Source organism: Drosophila ficusphila, unplaced genomic scaffold (assembly GCF_018152265.1).
Source record: "Drosophila ficusphila isolate 14025-0441.05 unplaced genomic scaffold, ASM1815226v1 contig_791, whole genome shotgun sequence".
Lineage (NCBI taxonomy): Eukaryota > Metazoa > Arthropoda > Insecta > Diptera > Drosophilidae > Drosophila > Drosophila ficusphila.
Window position 1 is genome coordinate 10,420,375 of NW_025064737.1, and position 24,214 is coordinate 10,444,588.

At 42.4% G+C, this 24,214-nt stretch overlaps 1 protein-coding gene across 1 annotated transcript in view; it reads left to right on the top strand.

Moving 5' to 3' along the window:
- The first annotated feature begins 4,683 nt into the window (after positions 1-4,683).
- LOC108102039 (hormone receptor 4) overlaps positions 4,684-24,214 on the top strand; it is a 46,977-nt gene continuing 27,446 nt past the window's right edge. The window contains exon 1 of the mRNA XM_043209107.1: positions 4,684-5,094. Within this exon, the coding sequence (XP_043065042.1) occupies positions 5,071-5,094 (24 nt within the window). The 5' untranslated portion in view covers positions 4,684-5,070. The remainder of the gene's footprint in view (positions 5,095-24,214) is intronic.

Sequence of the window (24,214 nt, forward strand, 5' to 3'; positions counted from 1 at the left end):
ATTATGAAACAACCATTCCACCTGTGTTCCGTGTTCATCTATGCATTGACCCCTTTTAAGTCCACGCCGCTGGCTTACCGCATTTTCAGTTTTGTTTGCCTTCATATGCTTACTTATAGATGTGTGTATATACATATGCCCGGGGTGTGTGTGTGTCTCTGTTCATATAGATGCATATGTATTTGAGTATATCATACATGTATATAAAAGCCAGCAACTGTATGTGTAAGCTTTGGCATATACAGTGAAAGCTTTCACTAAAGAACTCGGGTGGAATAGTTTTTGGAGATCCTCCGGTAAACAAAAACCAAACTCTGAATAAGATATATCTTCGCTGGGGTTTTATTTCTACCTTTTTGAGGGGAGATTTCTAAAGGTTAAAAGCGAGGGTGACTCAGGGCCAGGGTCCACTGTGCCCGAGTGGGGTGGATAAGCCTCGAAAACAAAATCATCAAAGCGAGCACTCAACCCCCAGCCAGCCAGCTGAACGAAAGAGACGGGCTGCATGGATTGGATGCGATGTGGACTTGGCTCGAGTCGGGCATGAGAAGCGCGTAGAAAGGCCTGTGGCAGAAATGAAATATCAATAAATGATTAACATTTCGGGCAATCAAGAGAATTTTATTAGAAACACAGAATTATTAAAGCCTTCCGTAGGCGAAGATGGCCTAAGTCTTTAATGGTGCCAGTAGAAAAGGGGTTATAATGGCATACGAATGTTGTGTGCAAGGGGGAAGATTTACCGGAGTTAATGCCATTCAAAAGAATAGGATCATTACAGAAGACTACTCTTCAAAACATTCCTTTCAACCTTTAAATTAATTAATTCCATATCTTCAGGGGCGGACGCAGAAAAAAATTTTGGGGGGTCCGGTCGAAAAATTTTTTCGTTTGGGGGGTCCGATCGAAATTTTTTTCGTTCAAGCGGGTCCGATCAAAAATTTTTTCGTTTGGGAGGGTCCGATCAAAAAAATTAATAGTTTATATGATTGAAAGGCCGTATGCTGTAAGGGAATTTGAAAAAGTCTGAGATTTTGGGGGGGTCCGGACCCCCGGACACCCCCCTGCGTCCGCCCCTGCATATCTTGAATATAGCCAATATAATTACACAAATATACGAATGATCATTTCCCAATGTTTGCTATTATTGTTGAGCTCTCACCTCTAAGGTTTAGGGGGCGATCATTAATACAAGCTGTGATCAGAATACAAAATATACCTGCATATTCCAAAAATTAAGAAAGCATCTATAATGGTTTTAATTTTATAAATAAATCTTTAATTTTCTATTATTTACAACTTATATTTTATTGATTATTGATCATATAAGTTGACCTTTAAATACTTATATTTTTTTTTAGTTCAATCTTTCTAAATATTCCATTTATTTTTGTATTAATTACTTTATTAGTGATTTACCTTTCAAAGTTATCTCTCTTAAGTATCTTAGATATCTATTCAATTTATGATCTATTCCTAAGAACTTCTTATGGGTGGCCCACACCACTACATTTGATGGACCACTTTTAGATTTCCGGAGATCCCGCCCATCTGAAGAACTATTGCTCGCCACCCTCTCCCTAGATAATTCCCTTCTGTTGCCCCCCCTTGTAACCCAAGGCAATGCATATTTGAACTTATTTTTTGCCAGAGCGGACAAAGCCGAAGGCGACTGGTGGTGCCCCTGCTCCATGCCCCTGCCCCGTGCGCCGTGCCCCATGGCCCAGCCACTTGAGGCTGAGGCTGAGGCCGAGTCCCCTCAGATTGGAACTGCGACTGAGACAGACCACAGACTCCGTCTTCGACCTTTCGTAGACAAAGCAGAGCCGCAACTGGCGGCAATAACCACGCGACAACAACGGCGCTCGTCGACGGTGACGCTGTCGCTGCTGAGACTCGTTAATGTTGCTGATACCATAGGTTGGCTGCCTCTTCCATTCCCGCTGTTGTTGCTGTTGCTGCTTTTAATTCTGTTCCTCTGCTGGTGCTTCTGCCACTGCGATGTTGTAAAAGTTTTGCGCACAAATCAGCAGCACAGCCAAAGGATACGCAAAGTGTGTGGAATAACAGCGGCAACAACATCGCATCAGCACACTGCGCGATAAGGCGGCATTAGTCAGATGCATTTGCGATTCTGAAAATCTTCTGTTCGTAGAAATTTACATTTATTAAATATTTTGCAATCCTTAGCTGTATTCACAAAGTTCGGAATAAATCAAGATAACTAGTTAAAAAATGCTTTACAATATTGGTAAAATAAGCATTTGGTTTTTAGATTATTTATAACTTTAAATTTCGTTGGTTTCTATTACCTTGTTCTACCTTTAACAAGTTATTAAGATGTATTAAAATGTTTAAGAAAACACTTCATTATCATATAATTGCCTTTGATTTTTTTTACAAAACAATAACTTAGGAATTTAGTTATGTATATATTTTTCTGCCCCTGTTTTCTTTTCAGTGAGAATGGCATTTCCATCGCTTGGCGCTCGAAGGCGAACAATGAATGCCACAGCCGCCAGAGCGGCCAACATCGTTAGAGCTTTAACCGACCCCCCTTTTACTAGCCGCCCATTACCACTTTGCAGCCCCCCCGTTAAAACCCCTTTTGCCAATTTCGAGGCTGCGCTGCGTCGCACAATTTTCAATGCGCTCTTGCCTCGAAACGGTGGAAAATGCGCGTCCGTTGTTAGTCGGAAAACGTCGTCATCCGTCGACGGTTGTTTTGGCTGCCTTTGGACCAGGACTTTTCCGCCAGCAGAGGCAGCGGCAGAGACGTCGGCAGAGCCAGAAATCTGGCTTTAGCATTTTGCCTTGGCAGCACAAACTTCGGCTCTCACATCGGCTTGGCTCTCGCAAAAAGAGAGAGACAAAGAGTGGCTGAGAGGGGGGAGTTGGGTTGGTAACTGTGGGAGAGTTTTGCCAAAACAAAGAGCCACCCAGCTCTCTCCCACTCCCCAACTCTCTCTTCCGCTCTGTGTGTGTATGTGTGAGTGTGTGTGTGCAGCGAAGCAAGCAAAGCAATCAGCAGTCAGCGGGGTCAGAGAGTGGGGAATTGCTCTCATGGATTTTAGTGTGTGTGGTGTGTGTGTGCTTTGGGGGGAGAGAGAGAGCGGGGAGTATGCCTAAGCCGACGCCTCGCCACCCGAACCACCCACTTTTATCAGTCAGCAAAAGGTCGTTCGGCACTGTGGTCGCTCCGCTCCGAATAGCACCTGACTCGCCAGCCAGCTGCTGATAAGAATCGGCGAGATCAGGTGCGACATTACGATGCCTGCCTTCGTAATCAATAATGATAATATGACCACTTGCGATCGTCGTCGAACTGAATTGATTTTGATTTATTTATTTAACAATCTTAAAAAGGTTTATTCAAAAACAAACTTTATGTAAGGGTGCTAAATTAATATAAAGACGTATTCATCTCAATGATGTATTTATTTATTTATAAAGCCTATAGTAATAGTTGCAGCATATTTTAAATATTTGATATACACAATTATATATATTTTTAAGATAAAGTATTTTAAGCAATTGTAAATTTTTTATGGAGGAACTTGAAATAATTTATTTGAAGTAAAAAAACGGCAGGGTTTCAGAAAATGATCCAAATAGATCATACAGTAATTGTAATCCAAGACACAAACTATTAAGTACTTTATCAAAAACTTATTTCTGAGGTATGAATATTCATCATACGCCATGTTGTCACAAAAAACAAACACGCCAAATTCTTTGTGAAATATTTTACTTAAATATTTTTATATTTATTTTCATAATCTTAAATTACAATTTAAAAAACGGACTTAACTTGTTTCTTTAAAATTTGTAATAGCCAACATGTCGTATGAGCAATTTATGTTGAAACATCCATGACCAAACCTCCAGATGCCAACAAAGAATGTTCTAGTTATGGAGTCTTTGAGCTGAAGAACAAATTTAAAGTGCATTTATACCCTGTAGTGCTACTAAAACTAAGTCGACTGACGGACATTTCGAGAAATTAAAAAAAGAATGGAACCACTTGACTTAAATTTTTAGCTCTATAGATAATATCCAATTTATGTACTTTAAAACTTTTTACGTGACTTAAAAACTCTCCCGTGGGATCCTTCTTAATAGCGATCATAAAAACGATCGCAATATTCACCACCAAGATATCGATCCCCAGTGACAACAGGAATGCATCAGTATCGATATTATCGCTCTGCATCGATTGGAAAACGTTGGGCGCCAATCACAATTATCGACTTTATGAAAACGAGCAATGCGACCAAGCCAAATAAAAGCAAGCCCAACCGAACTCAGCAATACCAGGCCGAATCGAACCGAGCCAAGTCGAGTTGCCTTTGTTTGTTGGTCGGGCCCACTAAAATAGTTCAGGAAATGATGAAAGGGAGGAGCTTGGGCGGGGGATATTGGGAGCATCATGGGATTGGGACTCGGAATGGGCCTGTGGCATTCGCCCGCTTTTGTCCCAGCCTGGCGGCTTTCCACAGAGCAACTGAAAATACTAAAATACGAGGCGGAAAAGCTGGCAACAACAACGTGCGCTCGATGTGTGCGCATGTGGCAGGGTTGCCAGCGTCGAGAGAGTTTCCCAGCCTCGTCGGCGGCAACTCTGGCCGCCCGGCTGTCGACTGGTGTTGGCCTGGCCGAAAGCGTTCAGTACGAACTCTGCACTTCGCACAACAAGACGCCAAGCGACCAGCGACGACGACGCCAAAGGCGCTCGGCCAAAGCCACAGAGCCCGAGCAAAAACTACGTAAATTTTCCACAGCAATTTTCCCCAGTTTTCCCAGTCGAACAGCGGCAGCAAAAACATCGGACCAACAACGGTCTGAGTGTATGTGTGTGCCAGTGAGTGTGTGTTTCGTGTGTGTGCAATAGTGAATTGTTCTTGGCCCGGCGATCAAGTCCCCCAAACAACCAACCCCCAACCCCGCAAAAATGTGGAGCTGGGGCTAACTGCACACCGCCAAACCCACAACATCCAGCGACTCAGAAAAAGGCGCCAAACTTAGATTACCGCCAGCCGAGATTACCTCCTCGAGATCCTGCAGGAAACCATGAAAATGTGGACCGAAGCCAATGTGAGTAGATCGTGATAAGATAAGGGTTTTCTTGACCAACTCTTTATGATTTATGCTCTTGATCATCTTTGATGATATCAGCCAGGGAATGTGTGTTGCCCTTGTCTAATCATTTAGTTGTAGACCTATAATTTCACTTTAAAATAATTTTAAATGTTTTTTATTTTATTTGAAATTGTTTCAATTTCTAGATCTTAATTTATAATTAGTTTATGATATGATCATTTAGTTTTATTGCCTCGAAAGTGAAGTGGCTTATATAAAAGATGTTGACCTATGATAATGTTTTAAGTATCTAAGAGAAGAACTATTCAATACTTATAGTTATTTTATGTCCTTAATAATATGATTTATTTTATAATTATAGTAGAGTATGTTGCAAGTATAGTGAAGGATCTTTCTACACTTTGAAAGTAAAGATAAGATTAAATAATACCATATAGTAAATCTTCAGTATCCAATTAACAATAACTGTGTATAATTGCGTATGAGTAGGTAACATGTGCCTCTGCCATCTGAGGTGCATTCACTATCTTTGTTTTGATTCTTGAGTTTCTTCTATCGGCATTTATGTTTTGTGCGCGTGTTTCTTTTGCCGTTTACCGGCGAAACCAATTGAAAAGCCATTTGGCTACGGCTGGGAAATGCTCAATGGATTGGTCAGGGGCGTGACGACGGGGTTGCTATTGGAAGGGGCAGGGGGTTGGGGGGGTCGAAAAGAGGGGGCTCTAGCGAAGCAGCACGCATATCCATGTGGGGCATTCGTAGTAGGCACGCACAGCACGCGTCGTCAGCTAGCCGTTTTCCCTTTCCCCGAATTCCCCCGATTCTCGACGGCCGATTCCGATTCGATTTCCATTCCCAAGTTGGGGTCTTAAGCCCCGAATCACCCTCCTCAACCACCCCTCCCCTCCCTCCCTCGACAAGCCCCCTTTCGCAATCGAAGCCAAGTAAACAAAAGGCAACAACAGCAAGGTTTTTCTCTCTCTTTGTTTTCTTTCTTTATTTCTACCGCTTGCAGCAATTAAATGAAAGTTTTTGTGATGATGGACGACAACAGGGGGCAGAGGTTGGGGCCAAAGGGAGGGGGCGGAGAGGGGCTAGCGGAAGGAGGAGGCGTAGAAGCCGGCGAGCAAAACAAAAACTGCAAAAATGTCATATGCGTCGACGGGGGTGGGCAATCGCCTGGGGGGGCGGTGCGGTTGGTTTGGGGCGTGTAAAGTGCATTGGCATTTAAGATTCGTTGCAGCCAACGCTCCGAAGTTGCCCAACAAATAAAACACAAGAGGGTAAGAAATTTATTGAAATAAACTTGACCCACAATTGGCCAAAGTGCTCGACAGTGGCCGATATGCTGACTTTGGGAAAAATGCTCGGCGCTCGGAATTTTTCAGGTAGCATTTATACGAAGGATTTTATTGCATGCATACATTCAAAGAATATACAATCGTTATTTTATTAAAAAAAATTATTTTAAAGTATCCCATGGTTTGTATATAGAATATGTATATCTAGGTTTTTTCAGGCTCTCTCTGTAACAGTTGTACAACTTTTGCCAAATTAAATTTGTTGCCAATCAGTTACAACTTTTTCGCAATAAATTTTTTTAAGCATTCAGCAACTGGCAATATGTATGTAGACATTTTATCCTTTAGTTTACCCAATAAAAAGTGTAAATGGGAGATACTTTTCAGATCCTTAATAGTAAAGTTATAACCGTGGAAATATCCTGAATTTTCTTAGTAACCCTAAAAATTTTTTAACAATCCATGGCACAAAATAAACGCGGAATTTCCCGGTTTCCACTGGGAAAGTCTGCTGTTAAAAAGTCAACAGATTCGCTGCCGCTCCACTTTAATGATTAACAGCGCAGAGGTCGTAAAACGGTAAATCAACAATAAATACACTTGCCACTCCCCTCTTACCAACTTACGCACACACACACACACAGACTCACACTCCTTCGTAAAGGAATCCACTTGTCCTTGACACAGTGACGTACCAAAGTCCGAACGTTGTATAATAATAGCATCATGACTTGCGCTTGTTCCGCTTCTTTTTGTGGGAGGGGGGCGAACACCCAGCAACTCATTTTCATTATCGGTCCCATGCAAATGCCCGTCGAATACCTTAGGTCAGTTTCCGTATCATAAAAAAAGCTCAGGCGCACATACACACACACACATACAGAGAGTATCAAGGGGTTGGAGGCAGATGCCGGCGGCGGACAAACCCTTTTTTCAGGGCTATAAATACAGGCAGACATCTCTAACCCGAACAACAACCATCTGATAAACAAACAAATACCGTAATTGGGACTTGGGGTTCTATATTTTATTTCAATATTATTCATTAAGTGTTTAAGGGGAATTTCAAGTGGTTGTTATAATAATAAGTGTTTCTAAAAACGTGCTTACATATTTTACCTCTAAGGGTTTATATTGAAAATATTAAACTTATTGCATAACTAAGTCTACATAAGGATATATGTATATAAACGATACAATTTGTATTAAATTAATAAAAATTAAATAAGGGGAATTCAAATCAACCAACTTTGAAAAGTTTATAGGTCTTGTAGTTGGTTTTGTACCCTAAAAGTTCGCTGATTAAATTGCAGTATAATAGACGTACATTTACAGATTAGTTTAGCCGCAATGTTTCGTTTTAAGTCAGGCCAATTCAATTTAAGGAAGTTGGACTGTAAAACGGTTTTATGCGTATTTACCATTACGCTTTCAACGGGCAATAATAATGGGCCGTGCTGCCCCTTCTGTCCCTCTGCCGCTGCTCTTCTTGCTCTTTGCGGCTGGCCATAATTTATTGGCCACTTGTTTCTAAGCGACGGCAGAGCAGAAAGCAACCTGCCGTCGTCATGAATGAATGGAGAGTGAGAGGGTGATAGAGAGGGTGGAGGGGGAGGAGGTTAGTGACTGGCTGAAAGAGTGAGTGAATGCCACTCGCTAATAAGCATCAAGAGCAGCAGACACAAAAGGGCAAAAGCAAAAGCAACAGCAAAGGCAAAAGCAAGAGTCAACAATAACCGCTGCAAGAGTGAACGAGATGGAGGTAGGCTGGCAGCACGTGCTAAGCACATTTAACGACAACTACAACAACAACAAAGAGCGGCCACAAAAACGATTAAATTAAAAACCAAAACAAACTAAAGAAACGGCGCAGCGCAGCGCTGCTGCCGTCGACGTCGCTGCCGCAGTCAACGCCAACGCCGCAAGGAGAGAGATACAAAAAACAATGTTGAGTACACAAGGCACACACAAAAATAAAAGAAAACAATAAAAAGGCAACGACGAAGGCAGCGCGCATAATAAACGTCAATTTAAAAATGCTAAAAGCTCGCGACGCCGGCAGCGCAGTCGACCCAAGCCGGCGACAATAATAATAATAAAAAAAAAAAAAAACAAAAGAAAAAACCAAGGGAATCGCCGAAAGTTAAGAAGTAAACACAGGCACACACACATTGACACACGGAGAGCAATAAAAAATAACCCTTTTTCCGGTTTTTGTTTTGCTTTGCAGTTTCTAATCAAGAGGAAATACATGAAAGCGCAAAAAAGCCGCTACTTTTTTGAAAGTGGAATGGGCAGTGAGATTTCTTTTTTGACATTTAGCATAGGGAAACCCCGCAATCCTTTTTATGTTGTGCGAAACAGCGGCACAAAGGGAAATAGAAAACTGGCAAAGTCCTTGAGGTTTTTTATTACGTTTGAGTGTTAATTTGGTGAGTGGAACTCAAAAGACAGTTAAAAGGAAAGGAACTATAGATACAATCAGTTTGTGTAAGTACACACAATATGAGAACCATTCTAGGTTTTCCTAAATCGAAATAAAAAAGACCGATTGAGTACAAATGAATTAATAAAAAGAATAGTAGTTGTTAAATAGTAAGGTTATTTAGAACACATTTAGCATATGCAGTTATACATTTTTTATTAGAAATGCTAAGCAGAATATACTTTATTATGAACCATCCCAATGGTTTCAGGAAGTCTGGACACAGGTAAATACAAATGATTAAGAAAGTCATATGGTATCTCGACCAGTTTGCCGGCAAATGATATTTTAAACCGGACAGCTCTTATAATAAAAGCACTTTCGATTAGATCAGCTGTCCGTGGCATTCATTGAACACTTTTTCAAAGCCAAATATTTACTACGAGCCACACATACCGGCACGCGAGAATTCACTATCAACCCACGCCGATTATTCAGTGGCAATAAAAACAATAAAAATCATCTCTCAGCCATTTACATAACGATCAAAACAAAAGCTGATTGGGGTAGGGTCGAAGTCGCATTCACGTTCACGTTCGGCGCCGGGTGTCATAAATAATTTCGATTTGACTTATATTATTAGCTAAATAAATATGAATGAAAAAAAAACAACCTGCGCGCAGAGCAGAGCAGTAAAAAATAAGGCAGACGGAAGCAAACAAACAATCGACGGCCAGAAGAGGCATGAAAATTGAATGACTGAGTGAAATGAAAGACAAAGCGGCGCCAGCGAAACCGACGTCGACGTCGGCGTCGGCAGCGCTGCTTAGCGTGAGAAAACCCATTCAAATTTGTAACGTGTACATCAATTTACACTAACTCAGGCTAGGTGTTGGGGTCGGGGGAGAGGGCGCACGCAGAACTACAAAGTCATCCGGCCTCTCGCTCGCCAGCAAATGGGGTGGTACTTATGCCGCCTCCTCCCGAGTTGCCTGTTGTCATTACCTTAATAAAAAAAGTCTGCGTGCCGGGGCAAGCGATAAAAAACAAAGGGGTCACAATCATTCGAGCCAAAATCTATCGGAATTACGAATTACAGATCTCTTTGATTCTGGGGTCTTCCTCCGACGCGGCGCGGAACTCCCGGTGTTATTGAAGCCCGATCTGCCCTCCCTACCTTCGGCTGCTCTTGTCCCAAAAGCAAATATTTCTTTTGCAGCCCCTACGCGTCGGGGTCTCACGGGGTCATAAGTCTGCTAAAGGTCGACAAAAAGGTTTCTAACACATTATAAAATTTATTTAATAACTAGACAGAAAATCAGTTTTGAGCTTAACATTAAATTTAAAGACAAATAATAATCTAAAGACTTCAAGAAAACATATACATATATAATTTTAAAATAGTTATAAATGGGTAAATGAATATATAGTGGGATATTTTAAAAGAGTTGCCTATTCTTATATTTTACTTCCCTAAGAGAGCGTAATCTTTTCTTCATTAAAATTTTGTTTGGGCCAACGGACAAATAAACAAAGATAAAACATGAGAAAGGGCTATCGAACATATAAACGAACATCAAACAAGCAAAACGAACATGCAAACGCGCACTCGAACATATAAAAGCTCATCCGATCGCCAGCGTCTGAAATAATTTTAAGTCCGGTTCCCTAGTCTTTAAGTTACTTTACTTTAAGTTTTAATTTAAAAGGTCGGTTTGATTATGCCCATTGAAATAGGTTCCGCAGTGTGTGGGCTTTTTTCCCTATTTCCTTTTTTTTTTTTTTTGACAAAATATATATGGGGCGATATTCTCTTCCTCTTTGTCTCTTTCTACCTTTCCCTTTTCCTTCTTTAATAATTAATGTTGTAATTCACACTCACCCGCACTTTTTGGCGTTCCATCGAAGAAAGCGCTTTCCCGAGGATTGTGGTGGCCTGGATATCTGGTGTAAGGGGGCAGAAAGAAATAAATACGGAATCGAACTAAAAACTACCCGATCACACTGCACAAAATTTTCTCACATCCTATTTTTTTTTCCGATGCGCAAACAAAAATTTTCTTCTCTTTGAAAATGACACCTAAAAAAAACACTGATTCACTATTTATAAGCTATAAAAAAAATTCCATCCAGTCCTTGGTCCTCCGTCCTTCCTTCTTCTCGCTTTCGTCCAGTGTATCCTATTCCTCTTTCTCCTCTTGCGCAATCGCTGCAGGCGGTTCCAGAAGCGCCAAGCCTTTGGCGCGTCTCCCAGGCCTGGCGGAATACCGGAACCACGATTTCCGACGCCTCGCACTCGTCCCACGCTTGGCGTTTGGGTTTTGGCCAATTCGACCGATTTTGGGCAAGAAACGAAATTTTTCCCGGGGAGCAGAAATATGAAAACCACCGTCGAGCGCGGTCGCAAGCGAACTAGAACTAGGTTCGAGCTGATATGTTCACCGAACCTCGCTTGATGACCGTCGTGAAGTTCGACTAGAATTCGGATCCCTTTTATTATTTCTCCCCTTGGATTTAAAAAAAAATATTTCTCCCACTTACCCAGGGGGCTCAGAGCTCCTTTCACAAAAAAATTATGTTCACACCACTTAGCTTCAGGGATTAAGATCACAATTTTGGCTGGAGAAGATATGTACTGGCACCTTCGATCAACTTGGTTGAACTGTGCCGACCGACGCCACCCTTTTGGCGCCTACCCCTAGATCCTCTCTCGAGATGGGATAAAGACCCAGAACTCGATGACATTTGGCCCTGTTGCTCTCACTGCCCTTTTCCTTATTGCCATTCCACAGTTCCTCCACCCTTGATGTTGAAGGTTGGTGGCGTCGCTATACGGTATAAGCGTTGGCAGATACAAGCGTTACAAAGCCCCCCGCCAAGGATCTGACTTGGGGTTCGACACCCGAAGACGGATCACCCACAAAGCTGGTAGCTGCTCTCTCTATTGCTTCATATCTTTGGCATGGAATCGCCCAAGAATGCGGCCCTGCAAGTCCTCCAATTCGTAGCAGGAATTACCCAATCTCTTCCGTACTCTGGCTTTCAAATACACTGGACCCAGTTTGCTACTATACCCAGATGCGAAGTTACTCTGCCGGAAATTCTTGAAGAAAACTTCCTGCCCTTCCCGATAGACCACCTCTCTGGATCGCAGATTATATTGCCGCTCATTTTTCTCGTTTTGCCTTTTTAAGACATCGCAGGCAGACTTCCGGATCAAGTCTAACGAATCTTCCCGAGAGAAAACTGCTGATCTGTCCTCCAGGAGTCCCAAGGTCCTCAGCAACTTGTATGATGCTCCAGACGATACGAAATTCTGCCCGAACGTCATATAATACGGACTGGTACCTGTTGCAGAATGGACTGCGGTTCGGAGAGCGCAGCAAATGCTACTAAGATGCTCGTCCCAATCTTTCTGATCTGCCCTGACATAGGAACGTATCGCTGCTACAACTGAACGGTTAACTCTTTCCGAAGCATTTGCCTGGGGCGAATAGGCGGCCGTCAAAGTATGGGAAATTGAATATTCCCTTAACAATTTCTGAAAAGCTTCAGACCTGAACTGCGAGCCATTGTCAGAAACTATGGTCTCTGGCACGCCAAAGGTGTGGAATAAATCCTGTTGCAGATACTTGATAACTACATCCGCCGTAAGTTTCTTCACCGCTTTAAGGAACACAAACTTGGAATAATGATCCAAAACTATGAAGATGCCTATACTTCCGCTGCGAGAACGAGGATATGGACCGAGAAAATCGATATAGAGTCGTTGGAAGAATCGTTCCGATTCTGGTGACACGCCCATGGGAGGCCGCTGTGTCCTATTTGGCGGCTTGGTAGACTTGCAGACCTCGCATGACTGTATGTGAGACTTTACATCGTTTACTAACCCTGGCCAATAATAATACCTTCGAATCCTTTCCAACGTTTTATGAATGCCCCCATGGGAAGCAAGGGGATCATCATGGTTTTTCTTCATGACCTCTCCGACCAATCCACTTGGAACCCATAGTTTCCATATGAACGTGTCATGCAGTTGGTCTCCCGAAGCGTGATCGGACCGTCGATAAACCAAATTATCAACTACCTTCAAATCAGGCAACTTGTCAGCATTAGCTTTTACGCGCTCGGCCAGTTCCACATATTTCTCCGATTTAAATTCCTGGGAATTGAGGTCTATTAATAATCCCTGCATCGCGTCTACAGCTGCTGTCTCTGCTTCGTTTACTCTGGATAGGGCATCCGGTACGACATTCATCTTCCCACTTCTATGCTCGATCTTGAAGTTGAATGCTTGGAGTTTCAAAGCCCAGCGAGCTAGGCGAGAATGGAGGTCAGTTTGGGACATTAACCACTTAAGGGAGGCATGATCGGTAATTACAGTGAATTCATGTCCTTCCACATAAGGACGAAACCGCTTGATGCAAATCATGGCCGCCAGACATTCCTGTTCTGTCACTGAATAGTTCCTTTGCGCTTTATTTAATTTTTTGGACACAAACGCAATTGGATATTCATCACCCTGGTCGGACTTCTGCACCAATACCCCTCCAACTCCTGACTTGCTTGCGTCGCATTGGACATAGAAAGGTCTTGTGAAATCGGGGCTTCGCAGGACTGGGGCCGAACATAGCATTTCCTTCAACGCGACAAATGCCTTCTCGCCTTCTGGGGTCATTTGAAATTTTTTTCTTGGCTTCAACAAATCCGTCAGCGGAGCAGCCACCGAGGCAAAATTACTAATAAATTTGCGATACCACCCCACCATGCCCAGGAAACTTCGAAGAGATCTTAAACTTTTGGGTAGGGGAAAGTCGGCCATGGCCGAAATTTTCTCTGGATCAGTACGAATGATACCTTCACCCACGATATGCCCTAAGTATTTTACCGATCGCATGCAGAATTTGCTTTTTTCTACGTTGAGCGTTAATCCTGCTGCTTTTATTTGATCAGCCACTGCGCCTAATACCTTCATATGAGTTTCGAAAGTATCTGAGACCACCAAAAGATCATCTAAATATACGAAAACTTCGTTTCTAAGTTCGGGCGGGATTACCTTATCCATCAACCGAGTCATTGTTTGGGATGCGTTAGTCAGACCGAATGGCATCACCTTATATTGGTACAATGGCTTTCCCGGAATTGTAAAAGCAGTTTTATCTCGAGAATTTCTATCTAAAGGAATCTGCCAATATGCATCTTTGAGATCCAAACTTGAGATATACATGGCTTGGGGAAGTCGAGACAGGATGCCATCAATTTGTGGCAAGGGGTATGCATCCTTCGTTGTTACCGAATTGACTTTCCGACTGTCCAGACATAAACGCACCTTTCCAGGCTTCTGCACCAGGACCACGGGCGAGGACCACGCACTCTGAGACTCCTCGATGACCCCCATCGCTAACATTCGATCGACTTCTTGGTAAAGAAGCTTTTCGACTGCGGGCGATACCGGAAAATGGCGTTGCTTCACTGGCTTTGCTTCGCCGACATCGATTTCATGGCATATAAGAGAGGTTTTCCCCAGCCCTGATACAGCAAAGGATGGGAATTTCCCTATTACCTCAGTTAGACAAGCACGCTGGGCTTCAGATAGTGCATGAGAATCAGCTGCGATTTCAGAAATCTGCATGGATGGCGGCAAGAGATTAAACGTGGACCAAAAACTAATTCCCAAATACAAGTCTTGACTTAGCGATGGAATAATATGAAATTCTAAGTCCTTGGCCATATCCTTGTATTTAACTTCCGTTTTTAATTTTCCCACAACATCTTGCTTTCGACCATCGGCCGTTGTTGCCACGGTAGGAACTATCTTAAAAGGAATCCTACTACGGATTATTTGTTCTGCCAACTTGCCTCCAATGACATTGATGGCGGCCCCGGTATCCAGCAGACCAACGACTATTCTATCTAAAAGTCTAACTTCGGCGTATGGACGATTATCATTGTTTTTAAACCTTATAGTATTGATAGTTTTAACGTTTTTCCAATATGCTCTTATTCTATTCTTATTTCTAGATGCCACTAGATTTTGGGGAATTTTTCCGAACTCTTTTTCTTGCTGGGCCACTAAACTCGGCCAACACATTTCAGTTGTGCTACCTGTAATCAAAACTTCTGGCTTCTCGATCACTTGGGAAGGCTTTACGGGCTCAGATCCTTGTTCGACGGCTGATTTTTCCGAACACTCGCCTGCTGTCGACTGCTGGCGGTGTTCGCCTTGCCGTTTTTTTGGCACCTTGAGCAACTTGGCTTATAAGCGTTCGCTGCACCACACCCGAAACAAAAAACCCTTCTTTTGCTTCCGCAGTCTTGGTAGCGATGGCCTTCCTTTCTGCAATTCCAGCATATTAGGGCCAAAGCACCCACTTCCGCATCCTGATCGCCCTCAGAAAATTCTGCTGCTTCTTCCATTTCTTCCAACAATTCTGCAACCTGCTTACGGAATGGTACAACCCTTTGATACCCTTGGGATTTTCGAGCATCTTCCAAGAAACTTTCCCTTCGACGACATATTTCTCGGAGTTTTTCTACCGAACGAATTGGAATATTGAGAATCTCATGCCTAATTTCAGGCCTTAAGTTTCTTTTTAGAGTTTCCACCAATTCCATCTCGGTGAAAGGCATATCCAATTTGTCCATCAACTCTTCGATCGCATCGTAAAACGAATCGAATCCTTCTTTTTCCCGCTGCTTTCGATCTCGAATCGATTCCCGGATATCCAAATCTGATCGGGCATCGCGGAATTGCCTTCTTAGTGCCGTGCATAAATATTCCCATCGCAATTCCTGCGTGTTTTTATGATATCGCCAATAAAATTCCCTAGCTTTTCCTTCGAAAAGAAGGCTTGCATTGCTGCTGAGGACTGAAAAATTTCCTTCAAGTGTTTGGTTTGTGAGAGCTTCTACCCGGTAGATGAAGTTGTCGATGCTGATCCCATCGGGATTTCCACTAAAGCGCAGTTTCCAACTATTCATGATGTGTCCTACTTTATCGGGCCTATGGCTTAAATCGGACTGACTGCTACGCGGCGTATCTCGGCCAGAACCGGATGGGCCGTTAAAATTATCTAAGTTTATGGGACCTAGGGAATTCCTTCTCGACTGGCTTTCCGATATAGGTTCCCCCGACCGAAAATGTGCGGATAAGTTAGTCTGGATTAGTTGGGACATTTTTTCAGATAGCTGGGTTAAAAGGTCGTTCTGCATTGATTGCACTGCACTTGCAACTGCGTTTTGAATTAGCTCAGAATGAGCCGCCCCCAAAACTGCTGACCCTGATGAGCCACTGGGCGTACGATCGCTGGCCAATAAAATATGTCCTTTTTGGCCTCTTGTGTTTTGAGAGGGGGTTGACGGCTTCTCAAAGCACACAGTGTTGCAAGTAGGGCAGGTAGACTTGGTTTTGGAATAGGTAATAATGCAAGATTGGTGGAATTCGTGCCCACATTTTGTTTTGTAGATTTTCCCACTATCGAGACTATTCTCACACAAAGAGCACTTTTGTGCTATGTTTCCCTCAGAATCTGGCATGTTTAATTGTGAGTAAAATACTTGTAAATCTAATATAGTAAAATTTTAAATGGCTAAAATGCTAAAAATAACCAGAAAATGGTAATAAGACTAACAATAAAATAAAATAGCATAAATAAAGGAGGAATTTAAAAAATAAAAAAATAAATTGGTTTTGGTAGTAATATAAAATTATATGTAATGGTATATGTAAATAAGAGACAAACTAAAAAAAAATTGTATAGAAAGTCAGAACGAACAAAAAGGTGTTGAATTCGATCGAACCTGATTTATTGTAGATCGAACTCAAACCAAATTTGGTTATATGACTAAGAATTTGCGTAGGTAGACAAACACTGGAAGATATTCGGAACAAAGTAATCACAAACTCGGAAACAAAAAAAAATTTATCAGACATAAATCGACCTCAAGCATGACTAATCCCCGTGAGACAAGACCCAAATACAAAGAAGAGAGAAGAAAAAAAGATAAGAAGATAAGAAAAATTTTATTGCGCGTGTCTGACGCCCGTCTGCTGCTTGCACAACTACAACAGCAACAGGTGCGGCTGGCGCTTGCGGTTAGGCGGCTGCGATCAAACGCTTTTGCCTATCATCCGAGCTACGCACACTGCAATTAGGGTATACCGCTTTCCCATTTATCGTGGTCAGTAAATTTAATAAGGTATTAAATTACTGCTTTCCAATGCGATTTATGGAAAGGGTCAACTATTTATCGTTTGACCATCAAACGTGGTTTGGCTCTTCGCTTTAAAAAAATGCAAATGCCGAATGATCCTATGCGTCTGATGTAAACAAACGTATTGATTTGAAACAAAAAAAAATTTAGGGTGTCTATAGAAAATTTTCCGTCTCCCAAGATCGAATTGAATCGAGGCTAGTCGACTAAGTGTATGAACTCCTTGGTCTGACTATTTCCGAATCGACTGATCGAACTTCGAGCGAGGTTTGATGCTGGTTTGATTAGCGCGGACCAAAACCTTGATTAGGCCAACGAAAAAGTCGTTTGATTCCCGCAAGAGTCTAAGATTGTCCGCACTAATTAGGCTAAAACGAGGATTGTGACGTTGAGCTACGTGAAATTACGTGGCCCTTGAGTTGGGCGCCATTTTATAAGATAATGATTATAGATTATGATCATAAATGTAACGTGTACATCAATTTACACTAACTCAGGCTAGGTGTTGGGGTCGGGGGAGAGGGCGCACGCAGAACTACAAAGTCATCCGGCCTCTCGCTCGCCAGCAAATGGGGTGGTACTTATGCCGCCTCCTCCCGAGTTGCCTGTTGTCATTACCTTAATAAAAAAAGTCTGCGTGCCGGGGCAAGCGATAAAAAACAAAGGGGTCACAATCATTCGAGCCAAAATCTATCGGAATTACGAATTACAGATCTCTTTGATTCTGGGGTCTTCCTCCGACGCGGCGCGGAACTCCCGGTGTTATTGAAGCCCGATCTGCCCTCCCTACCTTCGGCTGCTCTTGTCCCAAAAGCAAATATTTCTTTTGCAGCCCCTACGCGTCGGGGTCTCACGGGGTCATAAGTCTGCTAAAGGTCGACAAAAAGGTTTCTAACACATTATAAAATTTATTTAATAACTAGACAGAAAATCAGTTTTGAGCTTAACATTAAATTTAAAGACAAATAATAATCTAAAGACTTCAAGAAAACATATACATATATAATTTTAAAATAGTTATAAATGGGTAAATGAATATATAGTGGGATATTTTAAAAGAGTTGCCTATTCTTATATTTTACTTCCCTAAGAGAGCGTAATCTTTTCTTCATTAAAATTTTGTTTGGGCCAACGGACAAATAAACAAAGATAAAACATGAGAAAGGGCTATCGAACATATAAACGAACATCAAACAAGCAAAACGAACATGCAAACGCGCACTCGAACATATAAAAGCTCATCCGATCGCCAGCGTCTGAAATAATTTTAAGTCCGGTTCCCTAGTCTTTAAGTTACTTTACTTTAAGTTTTAATTTAAAAGGTCGGTTTGATTATGCCCATTGAAATAGGTTCCGCAGTGTGTGGGCTTTTTTCCCTATTTCTTTTTTTTTTTTTTTTTGACAAAATATATATGGGGCGATATTCTCTTCCTCTTTGTCTCTTTCTACCTTTCCCTTTTCCTTCTTTAATAATTAATGTTGTAATTCACACTCACCCGCACTTTTTGGCGTTCCATCGAAGAAAGCGCTTTCCCGAGGATTGTGGTGGCCTGGATATCTGGTGTAAGGGGGCAGAAAGAAATAAATACGGAATCGAACTAAAAACTACCCGATCACACTGCACAAAATTTTCTCACATCCTATTTTTTTTCCGATGCGCAAACAAAAATTTTCTTCTCTTTGAAAATGACACCTAAAAAAAACACTGATTCACTATTTATAAGCTATAAAAAAAAATTCCATCCAGTCCTTGGTCCTCCGTCCTTCCTTCTTCTCGCTTTCGTCCAGTGTATCCTATTCCTCTTTCTCCTCTTGCGCAATCGCTGCAGGCGGTTCCAGAAGCGCCAAGCCTTTGGCGCGTCTCCCAGGCCTGGCGGAATACCGGAACCACGATTTCCGACGCCTCGCACTCGTCCCACGCTTGGCGTTTGGGTTTTGGCCAATTCGACCGATTTTGGGCAAGAAACGAAATTTTTCCCGGGGAGCAGAAATATGAAAACCACCGTCGAGCGCGGTCGCAAGCGAACTAGAACTAGGTTCGAGCTGATATGTTCACCGAACCTCGCTTGATGACCGTCGTGAAGTTCGACTAGAATTCGGATCCCTTTTATTATTTCTCCCCTTGGATTTAAAAAAAAATATTTCTCCCACTTACCCAGGGGGCTCAGAGCTCCTTTCACAAAAAAATTATGTTCACACCACTTAGCTTCAGGGATTAAGATCACAATTTTGGCTGGAGAAGATATGTACTGGCACCTTCGATCAACTTGGTTGAACTGTGCCGACCGACGCCACCCTTTTGGCGCCTACCCCTAGATCCTCTCTCGAGATGGGATAAAGACCCAGAACTCGATGACATTTGGCCCTGTTGCTCTCACTGCCCTTTTCCTTATTGCCATTCCACAGTTCCTCCACCCTTGATGTTGAAGGTTGGTGGCGTCGCTATACGGTATAAGCGTTGGCAGATACAAGCGTTACAAATTGTCAAACACAAATGGCTACGTAATGATCGGCCCCTAATAAATGACAATCGAATGGGAATGAATGAATGAAACCGGCGGGTGAGCGACCGAGAACGAAAGTGCTATTCCAATTGCGACACCAAAAACAGATCGCATGGGGAATACAAATGGGTCAGGGGAAAAAGAAGAAGAAATCAAGTGGCTTAGATATTACAAATGAAGTCGACATATAGAAATATCCAACACTTTATTTTACAAACTGCTAAACACTTATGTTTACAAACTGTTAATAAGTAGAGCCGGAATCCAAATGATTTCTTAATATCGTAAAGCATTTCTTAAATCCTAGATAACTTAATTTAGCTCTTGATACATACAAGATACAAGATACAAATGTATCTTATGATATGTGTACGCCAATTGTCTCTGTACAAGTTTTGCCATTATGATTATACGTATTTCCTAAACATTTAATTCTATTTTATCTTAGTAACCAATAGAAGTAATAAAGTAAATATTCAGCTCGTGTGCTGTTGGTTATTAAGCAGTCAATTTTCTAGTATTTAGTAATTCATAAAAACTTAATAAAGGCTTCTAATTCACGAGCGATTACCATGACACTAACTAATTAGATGACCGTTAATCAACTGCCAAAGCTCTGCCAGTGTGAATGTATCTTTCCGTCACGAAAACTACCATGTGCAGCATCAGACGGTTTCAGACTGAGTTGACATGTCCACAGAGTCCAAAGTGTTCCCCTCAATAAGGAAAGAGGGGCCTTTAACCAAGTGCACTGGCGACGGCAAAAAACAACGAGACTTGTTCCGCCAACACCCCCCCGTCGCGACCGTAAGCCCCGCCCCCTTTGGACCACCCAACCCTTTGGCAGTACGAAGTGGCGTATCAAAACAAAAAAGGCGACGACAGCGTTTCACGTTCTGAGCACAATTAATAAATTATAGACGGCAGAGGAAACGCCGGAGACCAAAAGGCAAAGAGCAGCGCAGTGGCAGAGCAGTCAGCAGCGACGGCGGCAGAGGGGCCAGAGTCACGTGTAAAGCGGCGAAGCAAGTGATCAAAACAAAAACCGACAAAAAAACGAATTTATCATTACAACAAGCAATAAAATTAATCAGCAATTCAAAAACTGCAAGTGGCTGTGTGTTGTCGTTGTGTGTTTGGTTGTTTTTGTTATTATTGTTTGCCGTCTGAGTTGTTGCGGTTGGTTTAATAACCCGAAAATAATCGCGGGCGAGCGACAGAGATGCCAATAGTTGGCTCGAAGGAGAGGCAGAGGCAGCGCTGCTACAGCGACGCCGGCAGAGAAACAGATGAAGTAGAGCAGACGTCGTCGTCGTCGTCATTAAAACAACATAAAAAGTAATAAATAAATATGAGTACGGACGAGAATGTGTGCGTGTGTGAGTGTGTGACAGGGAGAACGAACGACCTTCAACTTCCTACCCTCTTGCCCCTGCCAATAACATAGACAGATAAACGGCACAGTGGTCGCTCGCAAATTAGAAGCTCTCGACTCTCGAGTGTTTTTATTTGGCCAAACTTCTTCAATGCGAAGGTCTTCTTTGGAATACATCAAACCCGCTCAAGCCATCGATAGTATAAGCGAGGGTGATGTGCCATCGACTGCTTTGGGGTACTTCCCCAAAGTATCTATATTCTTTAGCACAGCTATACAAGGGCTTTACATCTTTCCAAAATAACAATTTTAATAAAACAAATATCATTTATATGATATTATGATAAATAAATCATCCTATTTATTGAAAAATATGTAAGATGAAACATTGATTTCTCATATTTACTGGCCGATTATTTCATAATCATAAACCCCCTTTTACAAAATAACACAGTTATTTATAAAACTCAGCATGTTATTTTCTCTGTCCTGATACTAAAAAGACTAAATTTTACTTCTTGTTTCTAAGTCTGTGTTATAGCACACAAACTCTAAGCTTACTGATTAAAATCTAGTTAGTCCAAAATTCATAAAGTTTTTCCTGCTGAGTGCCCACTGTAGCTTAGATGAACCGATATGTGGTGGTGGCGCTACCTGTCCGCCTGTCTGTCAAACGATGACATTGATAGCTTTAACTGTAAACGCAGAGCTGCAAGTCGAAGAGCTGCGACAAAGTGAGACGGATAGCACTAGCCAGCAGGCAGAGTGAGACGGCGGCGAATCGGCATAAATTAAAGGCGAATGCAACATGTGAGTCTGCCCAGTCGCAGGTCTCAGATTTTTGGCGCTGCCAAAAGTGTTTTGCATATATGCAAATCGCCCGCACACAATCCCCAAACGACACAGACACACACAATCTCAGCCGTTTCGGGATTGGGGCAAATGCACCTTGCAACGTCGCGAATTCGAACTTGTTTGGAGTCGCCTCACAGAGAGCGTTCGCGTCAGTCGCCGAAGAACTTCAAAGCCAGCATGTTGCATGCCATAAGCAAAAAAAAAAGGAGAAACAAAAAATTGAAAATCGTAATAAAAACTGAACAACAACCGCAGAAGCAGCAGCATCCACAATCCCTGGCAGCGGCAAATTAAACTAATAAGCGTAAAAGGAACGGCGAACCGAATGCAGCACTGCAACTGCGATGCCGACGTCAACGCCGGCAGCGCTGCTGGAGCACAACTCTTGGACTGTCGAAATCCATTAAAACCCCAATCGGCAATCGCATTTCTTCCTTCGAGTGGCGCAGTCATGGAGCCGCAATCGGAGTCCACTCCCTCTCTATTTTCCATTCCCCAGCACCAGCTGCACTCGAAAAAATGTTAAGATGAAAATCATAAATGCTAGAAAATCAAGACTAACATTTTAAAATTTGGTTTTTTGTTTGTTTGCTTTTTATACATTTTTCTTTATTAATTATTTATTTTTAAGATATACGAGTTATCTTAGAGTTTATTAGTATTTTTCACTTATAGTTTTGTTGAGGTTAAATTGTTTTTATACCTTGGTACCTGCACTTAACTTAAGTTTTGTATTTTATTATCTATTAGGAACCCCTTTGGTTATTAATTATCGTTTAGTTCACTTCAACCTAAGCCTATCAGTTACCCAAATAGTTGTCCAGTGGGAAAATCATAAAACTGAAGTTGCATTGATGCCCTAAGCGTCCCCTTTGACTCCTCCCTCGGCGCCACGAACCGAAGCGAACTGAACTGAACGTAACCAGCTTTTGGCCCTGGCCAAAACTCTAATCCGACAGGGACAACTCGGACGGGGCATGGGAATTGGCAGGGCTAGTGAGATTGGCCAGAAAGGCGGGACAGGATGCCAGAGGGACTGGGTAGTGGAATCACGCTAGGTGGGTGGCTGCAATGCGAGCTTTCGGAAATTGAAACTGGCATTAGACGAGCGGCGATGGAAACCAGCACTCGCAAAACAAACTGAATACTAAGAAGCTTAAACACACCCGTTATAGTCCTCATCTTTTCCGAAAGATCATACAATTCAATGCATTTTTAGTTCCGCATATGCAAAAAGTAATTGTCATATTAATATTAAAACATTTAATTGGCTTTACTTTTCGGTGCACTTATCTTGATTACGAAAAATTTAAACTTTGGGAACATTATCCCAACAAAATACGATTTAAAATGTGTGCCTTGAATTGTATTTAAGGTAGGGACAGACCCCAATAAAAAGATTGGTTATCCACAAGAAACTCCCAACACGAAGTCAGCACATTCCAACCGATTCGGTGTAAATATGAAGATCTATTCTCGTGATTCCCAAACTGGTGACCCAGAAACCAAATGAAAGAGCACTTAATCTAATAAAGAAACGAATGCGGCGCCAATCAAGCGATGGGAATACGCTACGATTAGCAATTTCAGGCCATCTCGATTCCAGGCTGCACCTGATCGCAGTTATCAATGGTTCTGCGGCCCCAGGAGCGAAGAGATCATATACGAGTATGGCCACGGAACAACAACCGATCATTTCGACAGTCGCAATTCCTCGCCAGCGGTCGGGCAAAAATAGCCAGCGCCGCCGAACACAAACATTATTAATGCCTTTGTTGTTGTTTGGATAAGTTTTACTCAATCGCATCGAGTCATCGTCATCCAGTTTGCAGAGGCGAGGCGACGTGGAGAGCCAGCGAGCGAGTCTCCAAAAATAATGCCAACAACAGTGCGCCGAGCACAAGGCCAACAGCTGGTCGCTCTGGTCTTTGGGGCCCGAATCCGCATCTGAATCTGAATCTGCGTCTTCATCGGCATCGGCATCAGCATCCAACATCTCCGTGTCTATCCCCTCTCGTCCCCCTCCTCCTCCGCCTCCGCCTTCGACCTCTTTTTCGATCCCCATCCACGTCCCTGGCTGCTAGCTGCTGGCTGCTGGCATCGCATCCATTCCGTTCGCTCTGTTTCGACTCGGCGTTCCACATTCACATCGACGTCCAACATCCACACAGCAGCATATCCACACTAAAATCCGCCAAACCTGCAGCACTTTTCTACCCTAACCCGTGGAGAGGGTGTTGCACTTTTATCCGCTAGTTTGCAAGCCTTAAAATACAAATTTTTTCACCTCTCTAGCATTTTACAAGTACAAGATACAAAAGTATCTTTGGGATATATGTACAATAATATTTGTATTATCAGTATCGGTGCAATGATATGCATGTACATATGGATATCGATTCCATTCGGTTCTTATAAACTGTAATCTTTACATTATTAA